The 23,481-nt window shown below is 43.2% G+C and overlaps 1 protein-coding gene and 1 long non-coding RNA gene across 3 annotated transcripts in view; one reads left to right on the top strand and one right to left on the bottom strand.

The window, feature by feature from the left end:
- Positions 1-23,481, bottom strand: part of LOC146770442 (uncharacterized) — an 81,261-nt gene that overhangs the window by 44,645 nt on the left and 13,135 nt on the right. Inside the window, exon 1 of one of the 2 annotated variants that reach the window (XR_014975686.1) lies at positions 13,969-14,128. The exons of the other annotated variant lie outside the window; for it this stretch is intronic. This is a non-coding gene — a long non-coding RNA (uncharacterized LOC146770442). Of the gene's footprint in view, positions 1-13,968; positions 14,129-23,481 lie in introns of those variants that run through there. 2 annotated transcript variants of the gene reach the window in all.
- FNTA (farnesyltransferase, CAAX box, subunit alpha) lies at positions 5,761-8,416 on the top strand. Its single transcript, XM_085640446.1, has one exon. The coding sequence runs from the start codon at positions 5,915-5,917 to the stop codon at positions 6,998-7,000; it is 1,086 nt and encodes a 361-aa protein (XP_085496572.1). The 5' UTR covers positions 5,761-5,914; the 3' UTR covers positions 7,001-8,416.

Here is a 23,481-nt window from a genome sequence, read left to right on the forward strand (position 1 = left end):
GTTAACCCAAAGAGGGCATCTACAACGGGTCACAACTCTCATTGCCACAATTTGAGAACATGAGAGTTTAAAGCTTTTATCTCTCACTAACGTAGAAGTGATCGGACATGGCAATGTACTTCTATCAACCACTTGGTCTGTTTCCAACAGATAACTAAAAACAACAAAGTACCAAGTATCCGAAGGGGTATTTATGGAAAGACCTTGGTTCCGGTTTTAAACGTCACAAATGGGTCGATTTACATATATTCGACATTATCCACCAGTTGGGTGTAGTAATCATATGCAGTAGAATACCTTTGCAAGCTAATGGGGGGTGGTACAGTAGGGATCCCACCACTCCAAAATGGCAGCCCTTTTTACACTACGTGAATTCCCTGATAAGAACGGGACCTTTGAAGTTAGGTCACGTGGTGAACGTAATCACGTTCTTAAACCGCGAAACACAACAGTCGCGCTGTTGCTGGGCTGAGTAAACGCCAGTTACAGACGCTTCCATGGTAAGTCTCGATTTATGTAATTTAACTTGGGGCACTCGGCACGAAAACATTAAAAGATAGGAACTTGGGCAACCTCAGTTGGAGCGGGAGGTTTTAATGCGTATGGGTCAGGTACGCACTCCATAAAGGGTATGCCACTGCAAGGGGTCACAGTTTACCGAACAGGATGCCAAACACGAGGAAGTTACAAGGAAGGACTCAGATGCAGGGTAGATACCTAACAGAACTGAGATACACGAGCATTAATTATCGATGACACCACTTAGGGTAGGCATCTGATACTGGCAGTCACGCAATCGTTGTTGTATATTATATATTACAGACTCACGATTGGAGTTGAATAAGCGGAGCCTTGAATGCGTATACACAGCCACAAGGACTCAAGGGTAAAGGTATGCCCATGGTGGGCAATATCCCGGTAAATATGATATGGTGTGATTCAGAATGCAATACATAGGATACCAGTCCCGTGGTAAACCGGTTGCCAACCAAGTCTGTCCTGTGTTGTTATGTTTGTTTATTTTTCTTTTGTCTCCAACAGAATTGTTTTTAATTGACAAACAGAGGTGCAGGGTGAAATGAACATACCCCACGCCCTGAAGAAGTTGCCGTGAGTTTTTCCAGTAGGCAATGAAACATGTCGGCATTTTAAACATGAGCAATCACGCAGCTTAGAATAAAAAACGCAAGCCAGTGTGATTTAGCTCAAATTTGGATATCATTGTATATCACTATGGGGTTCAATATGGTGCACATACTATAGCACAGTTCTTTTTCTTTAATTACACACCCTAGCGCTTGTACAGTCAATCATTGTTTTCCCTACACATTTTTCTTGCTTTTGGAGTGTTGGTAGCTGATGATGAGATCTTGAGGTAGCAGGCGAGTACCATCCTGCTTAACCCTCCTTGGTGTTGCTACCGTGAGGCACCAACACTCCTTTTCACTCTTTTTTTCACCACGTTTGGGTGTTGGAGACACAAGTTTTTAGACTTTTTGATAGTCATCCTGCTTTACCTCGTATGCAAAATATCTGTCTATCCTTTTCTTTTCCTAAGTGAGCTACACCGACGAATAGCATAGATGAAACAATCGCTTGCTTTAAAAATTGTCTAAAACGTATGACAACTGTTACGGATGGATGAATCACTCGCTCACATTGTGAACAGGTCTTTTTGTATACAGTGCATTGAGTGGGGGACGACCTGTTCACTGCCCCTCCAGCTCCTTATTGTAGACAGGTTATCAATGAAAACAAGGGTGGGGGGACTGGGGCTTTTGAAGGTCTAGCACACAGGCCTCTACAGCCAGCCACGGCCCGTGCAGATAAGAGCTGTGGGGCAGGGTTGGGGGAGTTTGACAGACGAGGGAAAATTAAACAATTAATTTTCCCTTGTGGTCGTCTGTCGAAATATCCCCCATTCGGCCCCACCACTCTTACCTGCATGGGCCGCGGCTGCCTACAGCTATGAAAACAAGGAGTGTACTTTTCCTATCTGGGTATCTAAATCAAAAGAGTGGTCAGCTGAGGGGAGTGCTCTTTTTAGGAGCAAGGGCCCTCACACACCTCGAGGGGTGTCATGCTTCATCATCGGGCAGCTCCTCGTTAGGCCGGTGCTGCAATGCCCAATGCCCCCCCCCCCCCCCCAAGGGGACTCTTTGCCAGAGATCTTTTCTTTTTTGCCGATGTGAATTGCATGTGAGAGTGACAAAATGTGTGTATAATGGGTGAGGGTGATGTGTGTTGAAAATGACTAAGGGGTTCGAAACAAGAACTACGTTTTAATAGTAGGGTCCCTTTGTCAAGGATAAAAACGTGGTTTGAGCACAGAATAGATATAATGGTCTAATTAGCTGTAGTAAATGTGAATCAAAAAGGTCAAAATGTATTTGTATATGATCATGTATACCTGCTTTTAATTTTGTTATGCTTTTTTTGTACTCTGTTGTTTCTCCCCAATCTAGATCTAACCCCAGGAGATATTCCGAATGTCTATGTAAAGTATACAGGGCATGGTGCATACACTCTTTACCTATCCATCCCTGTGAGAGTAGAATAAGGTCTTCTTGGTCCTGACGAAATGCCATGATCCGCTAGGGACTGTAACATTGCATTGCAGCATCGGCCCAAAAAGGAGCTGCCCGATAATGAAGCATGACACCCCTCGGGTGTGTGAAGGCCCTTGCTCAGGAAAGAAACACTCCCCTCCGCTGACCACTCTTTTGATCTATATACCCACATAGGAACAATACACTACTTGTTCTCACAGGGTATCAATGAACCATAGTTTTTTCTAGTCTCCACATGTCAGAACTGCTATTTTGTGTATGTTAAATTTCAGGTGCTTTGTTACCTTTCAGTGATCAAGGGCTAGGAGACAGTCACTTAACTTTGCAACTTCAAGGTTGTTAGATTTTTCCTGTCTTAGGATCATCTGTGTATCATTAATGTATTCAAACTGTGAGATGAAAGGATTTGATGGGTTTCAGGAGATGGCTGATATTTTTCTCGCAAGTGAGGGTAGCGATAATCGAGCTTTGGGAGAAAGCGTTTTTTTCTATTAATTTTCTGAGGGTAAAGGCATGTTGAGACATTTTGTTTATATGTGGTCGCACAGATAAGATACAGAGTTCCAGGTCCAAAAGTGTCTGTGGTTAGTAAGTTCATTATGTTCATTGCAGGAATTACAGCCTACGTTGATAGCTGACTAGAGGTCTGGGAGCATGGATTTGATAGTGAACCAGGTAGTCCACTGGCTTTAATTAGGTCATGGAATTATAGGAAGGACTTTTGTTTAAGGGAAGTTTGGGTAGGGAAACATATTTCTGCAGAGACGATTTTATATTTATTTTCTAGTTTGGGACCATTGTCTTTGTTTACTAACTAGAAAGCTAATGTTTAAGCTTTGTTCATCAAGTAGTCTGCCATTAGATCAGAGAAATCTTGTATCTGAGGTGTTAATACTGGGGTGCATTTTAGTCTTAGTTTGTGTGAAGTGTCTCAGGAGGGCATTTGACATTCCACATCCTGCCTGAGTAGTGGACTCTTGTTACTGGTTTTATACATCATGTTGTTTCTTTGGAGGCTTGGATGAGCTGATGAAGATTCTAGACTTCTAAATCAGTAATAATGCTATTTGGTTACAGTCTTTTTCGTTTGTCGAACCAAATCATTAGGTCAAAAAGGATGATAGGTTAGGCTGTTTATTTATTAGTCTGGGGTGGCATTGGAGTGCGTATGTGAGAGTTCTGTTCTAGGGGGGTAGTCTGTACAGCAGTAGGAACTTATAGGAAAAGTAGGACTGAATCATACTAGTAGGGATTTGAAGCCCAACAGCTCTTTGAAAGTGCATTTCCCCCAAAATAAGAGAAAACAGCGGTGCTTAACCTGGTGCCCATGGGCCCTGGTGGTCAAGAGCCCTGGATGCACTGCCATAGAACAAAAAAATAGAAAATTTCATGCAATCAACAGTCTTGACTCAGTTTTAACAATTTCTTCCATTTTTTTAATCCAATGAATTTTCCTTCCTCTGTGTTCCAAACAACAAGTTCAACGAGATGTCAATCTCTCATTTTCTCTAATAGAGCACGGCGGTTCACCATTCCCCATATAACGATGAGCTTACAAGGGCACTTCCATTTCAGGTGCTTTGCCATAGTTTTCACATCTTCTTAAGAGTTTCTTGTTGCTCAAATTGGTGTAATGCCTGCTATTTATCTATTTCCATGGACTGCATTGCTTGATTTTGCTTTTGAGAAAGTGTTACTTTAAGTGTTACACATTTGTTTGTTGAATGTCACTCATAAGTACAGTGGAACTATGAAAATGTCACACATATGCAATCTGAAACCTTGGCTGCTATGAGCAAAGGTGGCTTCGCCAAATCAAAAATTTGGACTTTACATCATGATGGAAATGGGTATTGAAAACTTTAGTGGTGGCTTGGAAGCCTATATTAAACTTGCAAGGAAAGGCTGCCAGATTTTTGTCAGAAATCTTTCTTTCCACTTAACATGGAAAATGTGGAAAGCAGATTTTGCAACTGTGGACATGTGGTAAACGCTTGTGTCAATAAAAAGGAGGAAGAAGAACATGGCATTGCTCCAACCCCTAAGACGGTTTTTAAAATATTGGAGTGTTCCTAGACCAATCTCTTTCTATGGAAATTCAGGTCCGTAAAACCGTGGGACTTTGTTTTCATATGTTACTTCTGCTAAGATAGGCCTTCCTGTTTCTCCCTTTGTCAACTAGGAAGATTGGAGTCCAATCCTTAGTGGTGAGTCACATGGATTAAGGCAATGCTTTACTTGGCTCTATTAATGAATCCTTGTTGACAAAACTACACGTGGTGCAAACAGCAGGCCGCCTTATCTGCAATGCTCATGCGAGGTCCTCATCTGCTCCTCTTTTACGTTCTTTACACTGGTTACCAGTTCGTAAAAAGATTGCCTTTAAGATCTGCTGTATGACTCACAAAGCCCTAATGGGGACGAGCCCTCGAAACTTAGCCTTGAGGCTTACCCTTTAGTCCTTAAAAATCTCTTCGTTCTCGGGAAAAAGGCTGCTTGTAATCCCTTGGATAAAAAAAAGTATTGTAAAGGGGGCAAAGCGTTTGCCTAGCATGCCCCTCTTCTATTAGAATGACCTCCCAGTTAATTTACGTTTCTGTATGGATAATCTCAAATTCAGGAAATTACTTAAAACTGAGCTGTTTTCGGGATAGTCTCTATTAAATACTCGACAAGGGAGGTTATGTCGAAAGCGTGGTTTATTGCAGGAGTATAGCACCCACGACCGGAGCCGTCCAGCCGCGAAAAATCCAGCGTCCAGAGTGGCGTTGGGAAGGAACCTTCACGATTGGAAAGCAGCGCTCTGGAATGCTAGTGAAGATAAAAAGGAGATCAGTACGGGTTGCGTGGGAGCACGCGACTCACAACACAACATTGTATTGAACAACAGTAATGTAACTCTATAACAATCTCCTAGTGACTGCTGCTTGATGTCGGAAGGATTTCTGTGCCGAGATACCCCTCAGGGGGTGATTACTGCGTAATATAAATTATTTTGTAACATCCCATCACAAAACAGAGAACGACAAATCCACAGGTTGTGGAGCAGTTAAATGAGTGCGATATCATCGCACCCAAAACAGACATGACTAACAGATCAGTCAATATTAACAGAGGGCAGCATCATCGAGCTGACTAACCCACATGTGGTTGCAGAGCGCTAGATCATTGGGCGATCATCAGGCATGACTGCCCGAGCGCGGCATCATTGAGCGACCAACAGGCGTGACTATCCGAGCGTGGCAACATTCTCAGATAGCTTACAGCACAGAGAAGCTTTGCGGCCAGTGCTGTGCTGGTGTCAGAGTTCACACCGGCCCTCACGCGGTTCCTGTCAGGAGAGGATGGAGGTGGAGATGGAGAACGGCCCGCTCTCGCCAGAGGTGGCAGGGGGTGGTGGCGGCGAGTCGCTGGCTAAGCACGAGGTCTCGGAGCCGGAGGAGGACGGAACCTTCGAGGACCCGACGCGCTACACCCTGTACCGGCACCGTACGGAGTGGGCTGATGTCACCCCGGTGCCCCAGGACGACGGGCCCAACCCGGTGGTGCAGATCCTCTACAGCGAGAAGTTCAGGGACGTGTACGACTACTTCCGGGCCGTGCTGCACCGGGACGAGTGCAGCGAGCGGGCCCTGCGGCTGACGGCCGACGCCATCGACCTCAACGCCGCCAACTACACCGTCTGGCACTTCCGGCGGGTGGTGCTGCAGGCCCTGGGCAAGGACCTGAAGGAGGAGATGCGCTACATCACCGCCATCATCGAGGACCAGCCCAAGAACTACCAGGTGTGGCACCACCGCCGGGTGCTGGTGGAGTGGCTGCAGGACCCATCGCTGGAGCTCGAATTTATCGCCGACATCCTGAGCCAGGACGCCAAAAACTACCATGCCTGGCAGCACCGGCAGTGGGTCATCGAGGCCTTCGATCTGTGGGACGGGGAGCTGCAGTATACCCAGCAGCTGCTTAAGGAGGACGTGAGAAACAACTCGGCCTGGAACCAGCGCTTCTTCGTTATCTCCAATACGACAGGCTACGCCGACCCTGACGTGCTGCAGCGGGAGGTAAGGTATACCCTGGACAAGATCCGCACGGCCCCTCACAACGAGAGCGTCTGGAACTACCTGAAGGGCATCCTGCTGGAGCGCGGCCTGTCAGGCTACCCCGACCTGCTGGAGCAGGTGCTCGAGATGCAGCAGACCTGTAGCTCGCCCTACCTCTTGGCCTTCCTTGTGGACCTCTACGAAGACATGCTGGACACTGGCTGCGAGAACAAGGAGGAGACGCTAAACAAGGCGCGGGAGCTCTGCGAGACTCTATCAAATGACTCGATCAGGAAGGAGTATTGGCGGTACGTGGGACGCTTTTTGAAGAGCAAGCACACTGTAGGTATTGATGGTCAAGATTCTCCTGTGAGTTCACCAGCAGATTAACTACAGCCAAGTGAAGTGACGGTCGCTGGGGCTATACTGTGCTACTCCCCGTCGACTACATTTTCACAGTAAATAGTGTGCTTAAGAATTAATGTACTAAATGTTCAGACGAACTACTGGTATTGCCTGATGTTACTAGACCGCGTTTGAAAAAACAAAATAGTAATTATATTTTCACTAACTGTTTTGAAGAAGCAAGAGTGTACGTTGCATCGTTATCAAGCGGTATGCAACACTACTAGAACTTTCTTTCATCAAGCAGAGCCACCGCTGAAGAGAGCACCCACATTATTCTAGTTTGATACTTGTAAAGTAAGTAAGCTTGACCAATTTCCTCCCAGATCGGAGATATCGCGGCTTTCACCTCATGAGTGCAGAGCTCTGCAACCTTAGGTGTGTGGTGCCTGCAAGAATGCTGACATTTCAAGTTCCAGATGGACAAGAATGGTTCTGCCATGGCTCTTCTAGTTAGTGCTAATATAGTATCTGTTAAGCAATCTAGAGCACATTTGCTATCCCTCCCACACCACTGCTTTCCGGTTTGGAAAAGTGTACGATTATCTACAGATTAATACCAGTAGGGATCCGTATTCATCCCTAATGAGAACAGTGATGTTTATGATGAATGAAAGCTGTGATGTGAAGAGCTTGGAAAGAAAACTTAAGTTCGATGTCATGGAGTAAAACGCATGCGATTCTTGAGGGTTTTGATGTAGCCACCAAGTCATCCCAAATGACGGAATTTGGACTTTGCTAGCATCACATCCAGAAAACGCATCTTACGAATTTTGGTCAAATGGGTACCAAAGCTAGAGCCTCATTTCTGTTGTATGGCTGTTTAAAAAGTGCTGCATTTTTGGTTTTGCCTTGCAAGTTAATTGCCAACCTGAAAATCGGGGACGTTATCAATTACTTGTGTTTCTCAGAGTTTTCCATTACTATAAATGTTATTTTCTGGTCTGTCTTGTGGTATTTATTTCCATGTACACTTAAACGAGTTGGGCTTTTACTAAAATTGATCAGTGCGTCCATGGGTTTGAAGATTCCTAAGACAAGCACTGATGAAATGGTATTTAACAATCTGCCACAGAAGTATCTAGAAAATAATTCTGTACTAATATGTAATTGTGTGGGTAACATAGTGAATGAACTAGTAACTAACACGTGTTTAAAAGCTGTTTGGATTATATTAAATATGTTTTGTCCTGCATAAACAACGCACGTTAATTTAGAAATATGTGTAGCTAAGTATGTCATATAAAGGGTTCAATGGCGTTTATTGACTTTCTAAACCTGCTTTGGATCTAGTCATGCTCCAGATTGTTAGTCACGTGGCACATGCGCATTATTTTTATTCTCTCAATATTTTGTTCTGTAACTGTGAAACTGACTGTAAAATAAACACATGCAATTACGTATGCTGTCCTTTATTCTTGATGGCACTTTAAGTAAATTTATTCCTAACCGAGGCATTGATTCCACTTCTCGGAGTGTTTAGTTCCTTGAAAGATCAGTAACTTGTCTATAAGGAGAATGTATTGTTTTTACTAATAGATTATGTATTTAAAGGTTTTGAAAAGCTTTATATGCCACCTTTCAGTTATGTCGGAGCAAGGACACAAATTGCAGCTAAATAAGTGAAAGGATATGTTGACTAGCTATGTCTGATTTTTCAGTCGTATTTGAAAGCAACTCTGAATAAGCTCATGTTTAAGAATGTTTGAAATGAAGGACCCAAGTTTTTGTAGGCAGCGTTGCAAGAAGGTGGCACCTAGATTTGGCATAAACCCAGTACAATTGAGGTTTGCATGCACAATTGTTGCTTGATTACCACAACGTCTATCTGGATTTAGAAACTGATATTCGTAGTGTTAATGCTGATTCAATTGCCATAGTTTAATTACAATTGTTAGGTTTGCCTCTGGGTGTTACACATGGCTCTCAGATGAAAAAGGTTATCCAGAAACTAACATTAAATCCACAATTAATTAGTAATACAAAATAAGCAGAACATGTAAGCAGAAGTAGGGGTGGTATGTAACGGGCATGTGAGGGGCTGTGGTGACAAGAAAAAGCGTCTGCAGACTGATTATCCAAACAATGAGACCCTTTCATGTAGTTCATTCAAATGCACAGTACATCATTTAACCATGCCAGTAAGAACATCAGACCACTGGATAACTATCATGGTATCCATATTCATCTTCTTTCTGTTTTTGTGCCCCCAAAATGTCATCTGCATCCTTCCTTCTGTTTGCTTGAACTTATTCATTTTTTTTTCTTCCTGATTGAGCCATAACATTTGAAATTATTCCATGTTAGAGCCAAGACCAGTAAAGACTCCTTGTGTCGTTGCCCAAGTGCTTCCATAATGGGGGGAAAAACCTTCGCTGGTAGCCTCTTTCCATATCAAGTTTACTCAGTTGACCATCAAACCTCAAGTAGGAAAATGTATAATTTCAGAGTAATTAAAATACCGCCACCGAGCTCGCCACAGACAGCAATTACACAAGATTGGTACCCACTCCCGAGCGAAGTACATCAGCAAGGGGATCCCTCAACTGTATTTCATTTACATTTGCTTTTAAAGACTCTAAATTACACTTGCACTTTTTCCTATTGTTATGCGTTCTAAGAAAATCACAATCTGCCGCTCCTTTAAACATCTATACAAGCTAGCTACAGACCGCTGCACTTTACAAAGAACACACACTCCAACAGTAAAACTAAAACCGTTAACAGATCCCAGAGCACTTTGTTTTAAATGTGATTGTAGACAAGTAGGGGTGTTTATAGAGATGGATCTGATCTTTTACAACCATGCAAAAGTATATGTGAATATTTTTTCATAATACTGCAGCAATTGAAAGCTGTATAAGAGCACATCATATTCTTCCGAAATTGGCAAAAAGCTTGAATAGTTAAGGTGTTAGTAAATATTATCAGTGCTGCACCAATCTAATCAAAATGATAGTTGAAACATTCACTGATTTATCATACTCCTAGCTTGGGGATTAAACAGTGGATCTTCAGCAACCCTACTGGCTCCGCAGTGAATCCCAATATATTATTTGAAGAACTCTTGTAGGAAATCGTCACGCTGCTTTGTACTGGCAAGAATGCTTCAAACATTTCTAAATTGTTTCATATTACATGGTTATCTGCCATTTTTGGAGGAAAAAAATGTAGCCATGCAGATTTAAGTATTGTTACCAGTTGACACTTTGGAAAGCATGACTACGCTGGGTAAAATGGAGAAAAGTGTGGCTGATTCTATTCTACGCTTCAGCAGAAAATGTTGCAATTTGGTTGATGGGATTGCCCACCTGAAGTCTTTGTAGTATTTGCCAGCGTTAAAATTCCATTACAAAATTTCATAAAGCATAATTTAGATGTACAATATTTATTCCTTACACAAACGACATAAGGTTCTACAGCCCATTGTTCTTCAGTAGTAAACATTTCTTTAGCAGCACCTTATGTTCTTGTGCCTCTAAACCACTAGAGATACCGGTCATTGAGATTAGGGATCATGTCTGTTTGTTGATATACAATCTTACATTAGGCTTTGAATACCATTGTTAGTGTTATTTGTTAACAGAAAGAAGCCATAGAAGAGATAGTTCCTAGGGTGGTCCGTTAGGTAAAAAGAGTAAAGCTAATATTAAGTTTGATGTGTATGAAAGTTCCATATTTTCACCCAGTAGATTCATGCTTTAATAATAATCTTATGGAGAACCAGATTAATACCCTAAATCCATGTAAAAGGGGGCAGGATGGGGTTCTGCTTGGGTAAACACATTAAAAAAAACATTCTTTAATAACTATCATATTCCCTTTTGGGTGTCTCATATTTCCGCTCACTAGGTTACAGCTGTATCTACCTCCCATTAAAGACTAATAGTTAAAGATACACCCTACCTCAATGCATTGCTAAAATGGTTTTCGAAGCGGTGCATCTATGGCAGCAGATCGCCACTGTTTTGCTAAGCTGGCTTTGCAGTTTCTAGTCCCCTCTCAAGCAGACACCAGAATTCTTGTAAGGGTTTAATCTCATTATTTTTGTTTTACTTGTTTTTTTACTAAGACAGGTGGCTTAGGGGTTTGAGTTTAGATCACTACAACCTGAGTCAAAGGCTCCTACGACTTCCTGAACAGGTCCAACATCCTATGGCTATTCGGACACACTGCCACTTTGGCACAGATTACTTCATGGAGTGGGTAAAGTTCAGAAGGTTAGACAGCGATACCCACGGAGGCTTCACCTTAGTGGGATTCAGTCAACAGCATAGCCAACAGGGGGCTCTCGGTGTAGCCCAACAACTAGCAAGCTGGGGCATTGATGTCCAAGCACCCAGCCTGTTGAAACATCCACATGTCCATATCCCCCACAACTGGAGGGGGGCTCCATCAATTCTGAAAGGAACAAACAACTATAGTAAAAGACTTAAAAACCTGGCTGTTCACTGGATAATCTGCCCCCTCTTTAGGCCCCTGCTCTTTTTACTGTTATGTTTTACAGCTCTTTCTTTGGTCTGGAGCACAAAAGCGCCGGGACACTCCTTTAGAGTAGCCGTTGCGCTATAAAAGTCCCATTTAACATAACATAACAGGCGGGAGACACATCTTTGAGTGACCAAGCACCCTGATAAATATCTGCGTTACCCACTGAGATTGCCAGTGCAGAGTGCAAACGATCCAGATTGAGCAGGCTTCAACGTAGGAACTCTGGCAACAGCATACCTAACCAAAGGTGAAATCTCGTCAGCACGGAAAGGAGAATGGGGAAACCCACTGACCACTACCAACAACAACTAACCACCAAACATCAACAGAAACTAACCATCATTTTAATGAACATCGCACGGCTAGGTAAAATTTTTAGGGACAAGGTAACACAGGATTTCCTTGCCTAGGGGGACATATTGTGCTTTCAGGAAACCTGGACAATGTCAACAACTCCATGTTGTAGGTTGTTTAGGTAGGCATCAGGACACGTCTTCAGGTTACAAGATAGATTTATTAAGATAGCACAGCAGAGATAAAGCACTTCGCTAGCTGACCAGACCATCAACTGCCAAGACTGGAACATTCACATACCAGATAGAACACTCATAGGTAGTGAGGGAGGTTGAGAAGACATAAACACAAAGAATGGACTACTGACCCCAAGTAGCCATAACAAAGCAAGCACATATATACAACATATCTTCTTCCTTTACAGAAAACACAATAAACGCTTCAAACACCCAACAAAAGCTTAAAGTATGAAAAGGAAAAGCAAGAAAACATAAAACATGTAGGAGGTCAACGACCTCTTGGACTTCCAGATGACGAAAGCAAAGGGCAGGATAAGAAGAGGATCACAATGAGAATCATGACAAATATCACGATGACATGACCACCTTCTTCCCTTCGATTGACGAAAAAACAAAAAGAAACAGTCTACTCTCTACAATCCGTCCTTGTGGCCATCAAAAACGGGAAGAGACCGCTTACGTACTCCAATCAGTTTTCCGTCTGTCGCGGCTTACTGCACACAGTTGAAGATATAGAAGTTCAACAAAAGCCTCTAATGCTTGACAGTTCTGGAAGAATGCTCCCAAAGAAAATTTTTAGCCAGATTTCTTACAGTCTAAAATGACGTTCTGGTTCTTTCCTTGGGTTAAAGACCTCTCGATGTAGTTCGGGCCTCTACATTAGACTTAAAATTAAATTTCTTTGTTGACAAACTGTCTCAGTACTAAGGGCTAAAAAGCCAGGCTCCAGTCGCGGAACATTTGTACCGGTAAAAAGAACCTCCATGTCACGATTTTGTCTCGTGGTACTGGAACTCTTGTCGTCACAACTCTAGGTCGTGAACACTCCTGGTCAAAGGACACATTTTTCCTTTCTTTTCCTATCCCGGTACTGATTTTATGACATCTGTTGTCTCCCGCTAGATAGGTTGGAACTTTAGTCCTCTCATTTCCCCCCCTTTTCCTTTGTCTTCGTCTCCTTATGGTGCTGGGACATCTCTTGTCCTCTCGCGGTTTCTGGTTTCGCCGGTCCTGGGACTACCATTGTCCTCTCCCGGTCGTGGTCCAAGGCTCACTTCCTTAGTCCTTACTTTTCCCTGAAACAGGGTTAGGGTTGCAATATCTTCCCTAAACAAATATTTAAATAGGAATTCCACTTTGCCATTTCCCACTTGCATTTCATCTCGTGAAAATACAGTCTTTCAAATTTTCCATTTGCATTTCGACTCTATAAAATTCACAAAACTTCAATACTTTTGAAAGGTGGCATCTTTTCTTATCCTTTATCTGCCACACCTGCTTTTGAGCTGCTCTCTGTGAACACTAGAATTAGGTCAATTACACTCTCCAAAGGTTGACGCTAATTGATGAAAGTACTCCTCTTTGCGCCTCTTCGCTACTAATAAATATATGTGCTATTGAACATCACATCCAAACAATCACTGTTCCAGTTCTTAACGTACAAGGTTTTAAAACTCTGGCGCTGTTCACACTTTTACTCTTACAGCCGTAGTTTTATTCCAGCTTACCCATGCGGATCAGCAGAGCAATGCAACCATAGGTTTTACTATTCACAAGGATTAATTCCATATCACACTCCTTCTGCCAATGAAAATTACAATCCATATTGTGAAATATAATTTACAAAAAGTCCTTCAAAAATCCACCAGGTGGCAGTCTCGTAAAAGGATTAATATCCTTACAATCGACCCATCTGTGCATCCATATGACGCTTTAACTTATGGCTGGTCTCCGTGCTGAAAGGACAATTCAAAACTAGTGTGACATAAATTGCTGATGCTTGCTGATGCTGTGTGAATGACCACTTTGACACCTGTAATTTCTTTTGAGTAAAAACCTCTCGCCTAAAACGGAACTGCCAGTGCTTCGATAATCCTAAGAACACATAACGCTGCAACCATTATTTTTCCCGACATCAAAGTGTGTTACCTGATCCTCGGTGAAATAATGATGGATGTCGCTCAATATATTCACCCGATTCTATCCACTGCCTCAATTATGCCACTGTTCCTCGAAACACAGGACGGACATCTTCACATTCTTGCGATCGGTGTTCCCGTTACCATGGGAACACAACACTAAAATGGCTGCTTGAGGTTGTGTGACCTTGCGTAATGACGTCCTCAAAGTCCTTCCGGAGTCAAAGACTGAAGAACACGAAGACGCTGGAAGTCGATGACGCGCTGGTTCTCCGCAGGGACACCTGGAGATTCGACGACGTCATCAGTGTCACGATGACAGCGTCCAAGAAGGATCGCTCTGGTGGCAAACGGTGAGTGAGAACCCACGCACACAAGTACAGGCAACCGAGCAATTGACACAAAGTTAATTAGAATGACTTCAAGAATTCCAAGAATAAGTCCGTCCTTATTGCCGATTTTCTTCAGAACATGAAATCGGGAACATTGGATGGCATCAGCTGGCTAACTGTGATGAGATACTTGTTTCTGGCAATTTTCTGGAATGATTTGTTGAAGTTTCATTCCTTCGTGGCAGCAGCTTGCTTAGTGACATACCTCTCTTCTAACAGGCATTAGCTTTCTTCGGCTTTCTTTCACCGCTTTTTACCTATGATTCTGTTCCTTTTGCGGTAACTGAGGCGAGCAATTTAAAAAAAAATACTTCACTTCATCTCACGCAATCCTCAGCTCAAGCACTTCAAACTGGTTTCTTTTCCTTATTTTCTTCGCGTTACACAGGTTACCAGATCTTTATTTAAATAACTTGCGGCAGATATCTTCTTGCTTTCAATGTTGTTTATTTAAATAACTTGCGACAGATTTTCTTCTTCTCTTGGTGATTCTGTCGGTTTCTTCATATTTTGGTTGAAAACTTCGTCCATACAGCAGGTTTCTTTAAGTTTTGCGGCATACCAGAGGTATCTTGTTTACTTTTACAGTTGCTTTTAGCCGCAGATGGATGACAAGGTGTCTTGGGTTCTTGATGCGAAGTGTTTCTCGTGCTGCGCTGTGCTTCTGCCTTGGTCTGGTCAGCCAAAAACGTCGCCAAAATGTTGTAGGTTGTTTAGGTAGGCATCAGGACACGTCTTCAGGTTACAAGATAGATTTATTAAGATAGCACAGCAGAGATAAAGCACTTCGCTAGCTGACCAGACCATCAACTGCCAAGACTGGAACATTCACATACCAGATAGAACACTCATAGGTAGTGAGGGAGGTTGAGAAGACATAAACACAAAGAATGGACTACTGAACCACTTGTCTTCTTTTATGATCCTCTAATAGCTGTGGCAAAAAAGAACATCTTTGGTTGCCTGCCAGGGTGCCTGGCTGTTTTCTTAAGTCACGCCTGCAAACTCAAAACCACAGTAATAAGAGTAAAAACTCCCGCCCTGCAAGCCATGACAATCGAGGGGCTCGGTGCGAGCCACCATCCTTATCGCCTGTTGCTAATAAACTGTTATTTTAATCCAACAAAGAGCCAAACCCAATCATCCATGGAAAATTTAACCCGCACCTTAGAAGTACTAATTAAATTCGAACATTACAATGCAATATTCGCCGTGGATTTTAACACAAGAGGACTGGATTATATTTTAGACTCGCTCAGAACTAGGAATAAGTCGGGGTCCTTGCTCTCTCTTCTTAAAAGGTTTAAGTTACAATCAACTTGGGGCATAAAACAAACTGGCTTCTCCTCGTGGTGCCCCAAGCCGACCTTTAGGAATAGATCTACAATAGATTACATGCTAATTAATGAGAGGTAGGCCAACAAGCTGAGTGATGACAGAGGGGAAAGCGACCACAGACCACTACGTGCCAGTTTCCACCTGGCAACGCAACCAGCGGACGTTCAACAAATAATTGGCAGACCCATGGGAGAACAACAATTTAGAGCCATTAAAAGAATAAAATGGAACATCAATCTCGGAGACAGACTGTCAGAGTATGTAGCATTGAGGAAAGAAGACCCTCAAGACAGGATCTACAGCAAACATAATAGGCTAATGGGAAATCCTGATGGGGGATTTACAGGACAATCTGGGCAATGCCCATCACACAAAAAAGAGACCCAGTATAGAACTATCGCCTCCTGAGCCACGAGTACCAAGGTGCCTTACACAACGCAAACGCACTCTTAGGAAGGTTCTCAAGACAAAAAAGAAAGGTGGAATATTGTCAGAGACGATCCCCATAGCCGCTCTGAGGACAGCATACAGGAAGAATGCATGGGAGCACATAAAAAAAATAACCGAAGAGAAATGGCTTAAAGTGTTCTCCTTGATAAAGGAAAAGAACAACTCCAAATTATGGAGATCTGTCAACCGGTTGAGCTTCCTAAGCCCGCCAAGAGACAATAGCATTGGAGGCAATGAGTGGGAAGCGTACGTCAAAGGATTGTACACTAGAGATTCGCTAGCTGCTGGACCAATTACCACCAAGAACAACAAGGTTGCACCACAAGACACGGAATCCCATTTTAAGAGCGCACAGGAAGTAGTTTCAGAGACTACTCAATGTGCCCGCTTCACGGAAGGGAAGATCGTAAAGATTATCAGGGCAATGAGAAACAATGGCTCTCCAGGGTCTAACGGCATTCCTACCCTGGTATTCAAGTCAGCTCAGGCATTTTTTGCCCCAATCCTGACCCCACTCTATAACTACTCCTATGGTACAGCAATTCAACCGCAGTCTTGGAAAGGTTCAATTTTATTTCCCATCCACAAGAAAGGTGATCATTCAAATCCTGCTACTTTCTACCTAATCGCCCTGCTCGACATAGAAGCCAAGGCTTATGCACGTTTACTATTGAAGGACTTGGAGGAATGGGCAGATAACAACGGAATTCTCCCGTTCTATCAGACAGGTTTCAGGGCAAACAGTTCCACATATGGACAACATCATAGCGCTGGCTTATCTTTCCAAACAGTCAGTTAAAGACAAGAGCTTTGTTTTGCTGCTTTATAGATAATACCACAGCTTAGTTTTGACTGAGTCAACCGAGGAAGACTCTGGGGTATCCCTGCAAAACTCCTAAAAGCGATCTCAGCTCTCCATGAAGGGTCATGGGTCCAGGTCAAATTAAGCCCCACAGTTGTAACATCAGGAGTTGAAACCAACAACAGGCTCAAACAGGGCTGTGTCCTGGCCCCACTATTATACGATCTCTACTCTGTGGACTTGGGGAATGCCCTGAAAGTTGCCAGTTTAGTGTCCTCAAGACTGGGTAAGGTGAGGCTCGCAATCCTCCAGTATGCTGATGATACAGTGGTAATGGACTACACCAGGGTGGGTCTCCGGAGTGCCTTAAAGGAACTTACAACCTGAGTAATTGCCACCTGGGCATTTTGAACACATCCAAAAAATGGGCACATCTTTCCTATGTGAAGCCAGAGTCTGTATTAAGACCCATGTAAATGGAGATATTGTTTGCCTGTCGAAAGCTTGGATGCATATGTTTTGTCTTGTATGAGCAAAGCTCTGTTTCATAAATTCATATTCTGTGGCATGTGTGCTGATCTCAATTAGCAATACCTCAAAAAGAGGTGTATAATATTTGGATGTTTATGTCTCTCTCTAATGTTTGATGAACTATGGTTGAAGTTCATGTAAGTTGATGACTTTAGGACATTGTAGTACTTGCTTAAGAAGGATGTTGTATGTGGAAATGCATTCTCACAGATTTGTAATTTATACTGCTTATTAAATATAAATTGTCCAAATAGGGGTGCCCAAAGTATGCTTGTACCGAAGACCAAAGTAATTCCCAGAATTACACTGCGTAATTCCCAGAATGATACTGCCTGTGAACTGGCCGGTAAATAACCTGAAAATGGATAATACATTCAAAATTGTTCCAAACAGGGCTCCCAATATTCTTGAAATGTCACTGCTCGCATAGATGCATTTGACTCTAGAATTTGTAATAAGATGCCATTACTTTGTAGAACCACCATTGCTTTCATTTTAGTCCACTCTCATAAGCACATTCATCATCTTCAAATATGATGTAAAGTAATCACTTCCTAAAGACACAGTGGTAAATGTATCCGAAATACCTGATGAATACTAAAAATTAGGTCTGGGGTTAACCACTATCTTTTGATTTAACCAAAATTATATATTATAATAAAGTCAGCCAGCCCTCTTCATCCATTGGTCTATTGTTGTGTCATTCACATTCTCTTCTGACGTCTACAGCATAGGGCAGTGGGTTAGCTCAGTTCAGCCCATAGCTAACGTCACTGTGACTTCATTCTGCTTTCTTGCAATGTGCACATTTGCTCACAAAGTTGATCCCGGGCTACTATAGAAATGTGAGTGTGGGCAACTTTTTTTTTTTACAATGTTTTTTTTAAATCTTAGCAAGAGCCTTACAGCTCAGCCATCATTAAAGTCAAACAAAAACCAAGACAAAGCAAGCATGGACAAATCTAAAAGGATAGTAACCAGTGCCTGACCTACTGGCTTTGCCAATGCCTATTTTTTTCTCTTGGAATCCTGCCTAGATTGGGGTATTAACATTGTCACACACCAATTCCTACAACCTGCTTAGGAGTGTGCCATAAATAAATTCTTTGGAATTGGTCAGCTAATTGTGCAGTTATTTTCCATATTATCTCTGGGGCCCTTCTTGAAAATCATCATGACCTGGAGACATGCCTGATTGATGATGGGAGGCAGAAGGGGCTAGAGAGTGAACTACTTTTAATATGTATGAGCCCTATATCTCAATATCATATTTATAGAGATCAATAAGGGCTTTATTGAGGCCTGGCGCTTTCTCACCTCTGCGCACTGTTGTAATCTTAACGATTTCATCTACTAAGAACAGTGATTCCAAATTGTGAATGCCATTTTATCCATTAGATATTTATCAGGTACAGTCTCAGAGTTCTGAGCTACCCAGTGGCATGTCACGAGGCTTGATGTGTAGGGAAGTTGGAAAACCGTATATCATCTGGCAGATGAATTTCTAGCATGTTAGAAGTTTCATTATCACATTTTCCCCGAGAGTCATTAAATGCTACGGTTTGATCACTCTCTAAGAGTTTCTCTGTTCCCATTCCAACTTCATGAGTAAAACTAGTTCTTTATAGGTTTAACGGGCTGGCTGTAGACACACCAAATTGGCTCTAGCCTTCTTAGCCAACAATGTTAAATCAATTGTCTGTAAATATCATTCCTTATGGTATCATCTTCTGCTGGGTTTCTCTATTGGCTCTTTGCCCCACTATTTCCTACTGAAAAAAGTAAATGTTACCCATAATCCGTCTTGACGATAGTAATCAAAGGTAATGGGTCCAAATGTAAGACATCGTTTTCTAAAAATTGCGTTATATGTTCATAAATCCCAGGCACGGTATAAACTAAATCAAAGTTGTTCCAGTGCAACTGCCTGCCATTTGGAGTAAAAAGGTAAACTATTGGAGTGTGTTTCTATCCTTCCTCTGAATCAACAAAATAAGCAGTGCTAATAAGGGTCACAATGAATTGTGATGGCTTTTGATTCTAGGTTCTACCATCACATCTATCGTTAGATGTTCAGTATCAATCAGAAGATAATCAAAATGGCTTTGGTTATCAAAGACCTAGTATACTTCTTTCCAGCAATTATAGATTGGCAGGCTTTCCCCATATAGTGCTCTGAGACCACCACCCCAATGAGCATCTTTCTCATCAGTTCCTACCTTACATTGCTCTGTCTCATACTGATTAATAAAATCCCCTACTATTAGGATTAAATCTTGGAGGCTCCTCGTAAAACGGGGTTTCCTAAATTATTTAAATGATTCACTAGTTATTTTAGATTTTGGGAGATACATATGTGTTTTGCCACAAGTATATATATTAAATATTTGCATGATCGTTTCTGGTGTAAAAGACAGGCTTAAATACTCAACATTATTGTGGTTAGTTGCTTGGACTTTCACTTTAGATGTGATAGAAGGTTTTATACCGATAGTCAAACACCCCTTTTGTTGCCCTTTGGGGCATTTGAGTGCCTGCTTGCCGAAATGTTGTTATCCTTTTCTTGGAATAGACAAATAGTCAATTTGCAGAATGTTTATCAATCTTCATCATCCCATTTAGAGAGAAGACCAGCAAGATTCCAGATGATCACATTTAATATGTACATATTGTAGGAAACTGAGATTTTGTTGCAGTGCCCCCCCTCCCCCGCCTTTTTCTGCCTGGTATGTAATGACACTTTGACTAAAGTGTACTGGGTTCCAGCTAACAAGGACCCCAGTACCAGTGTTCTTTCCCTAAAAATGTTCAATTGTTTCACCCAGTTGAATATATCTTTAGCACCCTCTGTAAGTTCCTAGTAAATGGTACCCCTTTTACTAGGGCCTGTGGTTCTAAACAGGGTGCTTAAGTTCAGCAGCACAAACTGTGCCACCATAAGGGACCCCCCACCAAGCATATGCAGGACTGCCAATGCAGGCTGCGTGTCACGGTGCCAACAAAAGTGAAAACACGACATGTCACACATCCCTGTCCCTGCATGCCATGTCCCTAACACTGCATGTAATATTTGTAAGTTGCCCATACAGTAGGCTAGCCCTAAGGCCGTGTGCTGAATTTCCATGTGAGGGCCTAACTGCATAAGCAGATATGCCTCTGTACTGGTCAGTCTTATTACTGCTTGTACAAGTGATCAGAGAAGCCATGTTAAGAAATGTGCTGTGGTGAAAACAAGTTCCCCAGCTACATAATGGCTTCACTGAAAATAGGGATGTTTGGTATCAAACATCTTGTATTGGTAAACCCACACTGATGCCAGTGGTGAATTTACCAATAAAGGCACCCAGAGGGCAACTTAAAGGTGCCCCATGAAAACCTACCAGCCTGTGGTGCACTTACTGACTGGGTTCTGCCAGCCAACCACCCGAAATGCTGTTCTGACTTTCTAGGGCGACAGCCTTTTTTCTCTCAGGAGACCTGAACAAAAGTATGTCTGGGAAGAGGGTGTAACACCCCCTCCCACAGGATGACCTGCTGATTAGCCTCCTGGGGCCTCCAATGAGCTGTTGCCTTTGAAATGAAAATCTGGCTCCCCTAAGGGGAGAGAGCCACCTCTCTTTGTCCAGGCCACCCTTGGCCCCTGGACAGGTGGGGAAATTAGCTAGACAGGTAGGCGTGTCACCTCCAGGATAGTACCACCCCTAAGGTGGCCTACTGTTAGGTGGACACAATTTTTCAGAAGTAGCCATCTTAGTGATGGCATACTTAGAAATTCTGGGACAGGGTTATGCCCACTTCCCACAGGAAGTGGTCATATAGGGGGCATAATGTCCCCAGGGCTAGTAGCTCATTGGCTACTATCCTACACTCCCCTAATGCGCCTAAATACAGTATTTAGGGGAACCCCTGGCATACTTCACCTATTTTAAAGCATCTTTTTAGCCTTTGAAAAATTGTATCGTACCTTTGAATCTGATGTGTGTTCGTATTTGAAATAACATTTCTGGTCTGTGGCAGTCCTTCAATTCGCCCGACCTCCATGCCTCTCCTGCAGTTCCCACTTCCTGTGAGTCAACTAGAGACACCATTTTGGGAAAGTGCGTGCTCTAGTTGATCACAAGCAGGGAACATAAGAATGTGCGCTGCGCAAGCCCATCTGCGCCCGGCAGCGTGCCGGATGCGGCCAGAGCCAGCAATTATGCCGGTATTAGCTCTCACATTAGACCTTATACTCTTCAGAACAACAGTCTGGAACTTTGCACGCTTAACTCTAATACGTGTGAGAATTGTTTAAGATGGGATCTAGCAATGGATACTGCTTATGTTTGTGACAATTGCAAGCTTGCGCTTCCACAATCCCTGTCTACCATCGTTGATACCTCTGGAGTTAGATATGAGCCATTCTTGATTAAAGCTGCGCTTATCAGTGCTCGCTCAGTTTCCAAACATTTTCAAGACATATTTGACCTGCTAACTGAAACATGGTTAACGCCTTTCTCTAGTCCGGTCATAGAAATGGCTATTCCCAAAGGGTTCAAAATCTCTAGAGGTGATCGCAAAGTAGGGAGGGGGGAGGGCAGTCACAGTGGTGGTAAGGGAAGACTGGGAGTGCTAATTTAACGAACTTACTGACTCTCCTGATATAGAAGCTCTTGACTTTTGTTTCAAAATCTCTCCCCACTACTGTCTGGGTGGGATTGTACTCTATCAACCCTCTGGCATTGCTGGCGGCTCCCCCAATTTGCTAAATGACTGGATCTTGCCTAGAGCTCTACGATATTTAAATTTTTTGCTTTTAGGCGCCTGTAACATACATTTGGATAACTTGGATGGGGGTGACATACGTGATTTCCTGGAGGTATTACATGTGACCCAGCTTCGGCAATATCTTACTGTCCCGACTCATCTCGGGGGACACACGCTTGATGTCATCTGTTCCAGTCTCCCTTTCCTGGTGGCACCCCCTTGCAAGTAACCTGGTCTGATCATTATTTTATCCCTTTTTCTTGGTATACTACTAGGGGGACTCATTCATCTAGGCCACGGGAGACTGACTCGGGCAAGGCGACTTACAAAATAGAACCAGCTGCCTTTTATCAAGCCTTGGCTGATTGTCGCCCTCAGCTCTCTGTGGATTTTGGTCGTTGTTGGACCTGTCAGCCCTAGGGTGGTCTCCCCTTCTATTTTTGTATCGTGACTCATTTTTTCCACCCTCATTTTTATGTTGGACTAGGTCTCCGGGCGCCTTTTCATTGCCAATCAGTGTTAAGGTGCAGGTGCTCCCTTTTCCCAAGATGGCTGCCACAGGCCCCTGCTACTGCAGAGTGGTCTTTCATAGTAGCACCCTAGCTGCCAGGAGCTGGCTGGAACCCCACAACAATGTTGCGACTCCAGCCCGCCTTTTTGTCCCATAGGTAGAGTGGGGAAGCTCCTGGAATGTGCTGGAACCTTCTAGAAGGGAGGTGTGGTTTTTCTTTTGCCGTCTTGGCCAGAGGTCACCTGACCTAGGGCTACTTAAGAGAGGGAGGGAAACTTTTGTGGTGAGTTGGCCATTGGGGTGAAGCAGAGCTGTGAAGAATCCACCAGGAGTGTAGGCGGTAAGGCCTAGCCAGGGACTTATGCCTCTGAGAGTGACAGGATTTAGGTGCTGCCTCTTAAGTGAGTGAGGGACCCTGTGAAACCCACTGATCTTGCCCAGCAGTAGGAGGACCCAGAGACTCTCTGCCCAGCCTGACTAGGAAGGATCTAGTCGCCCTCTCCATTCCTAACCCCCTGTAACAGAACCCCTTAAGGGCGCCAGATACATCTGCGCCAATAAGACTTCATTTAACAGCTGAAAACCTATTCACCAAGCACCGAGACTGCGTGTCCAGACTGAACTCTAAAACCTATTCACCAAGCACTGAGACTGCGTGTCCAGACTGAACTCTAAAAACTATTCACCAAGCACTGAGACTGCGTGTCCAGACTGACCCCTGAACCCTGATGCAAAGCTGACTGGAGAACCACC

Source organism: Triturus cristatus, unplaced genomic scaffold, assembly GCF_964204655.1.
Source record: "Triturus cristatus unplaced genomic scaffold, aTriCri1.1 SCAFFOLD_200, whole genome shotgun sequence".
NCBI classification, from domain to species: domain Eukaryota; kingdom Metazoa; phylum Chordata; class Amphibia; order Caudata; family Salamandridae; genus Triturus; species Triturus cristatus.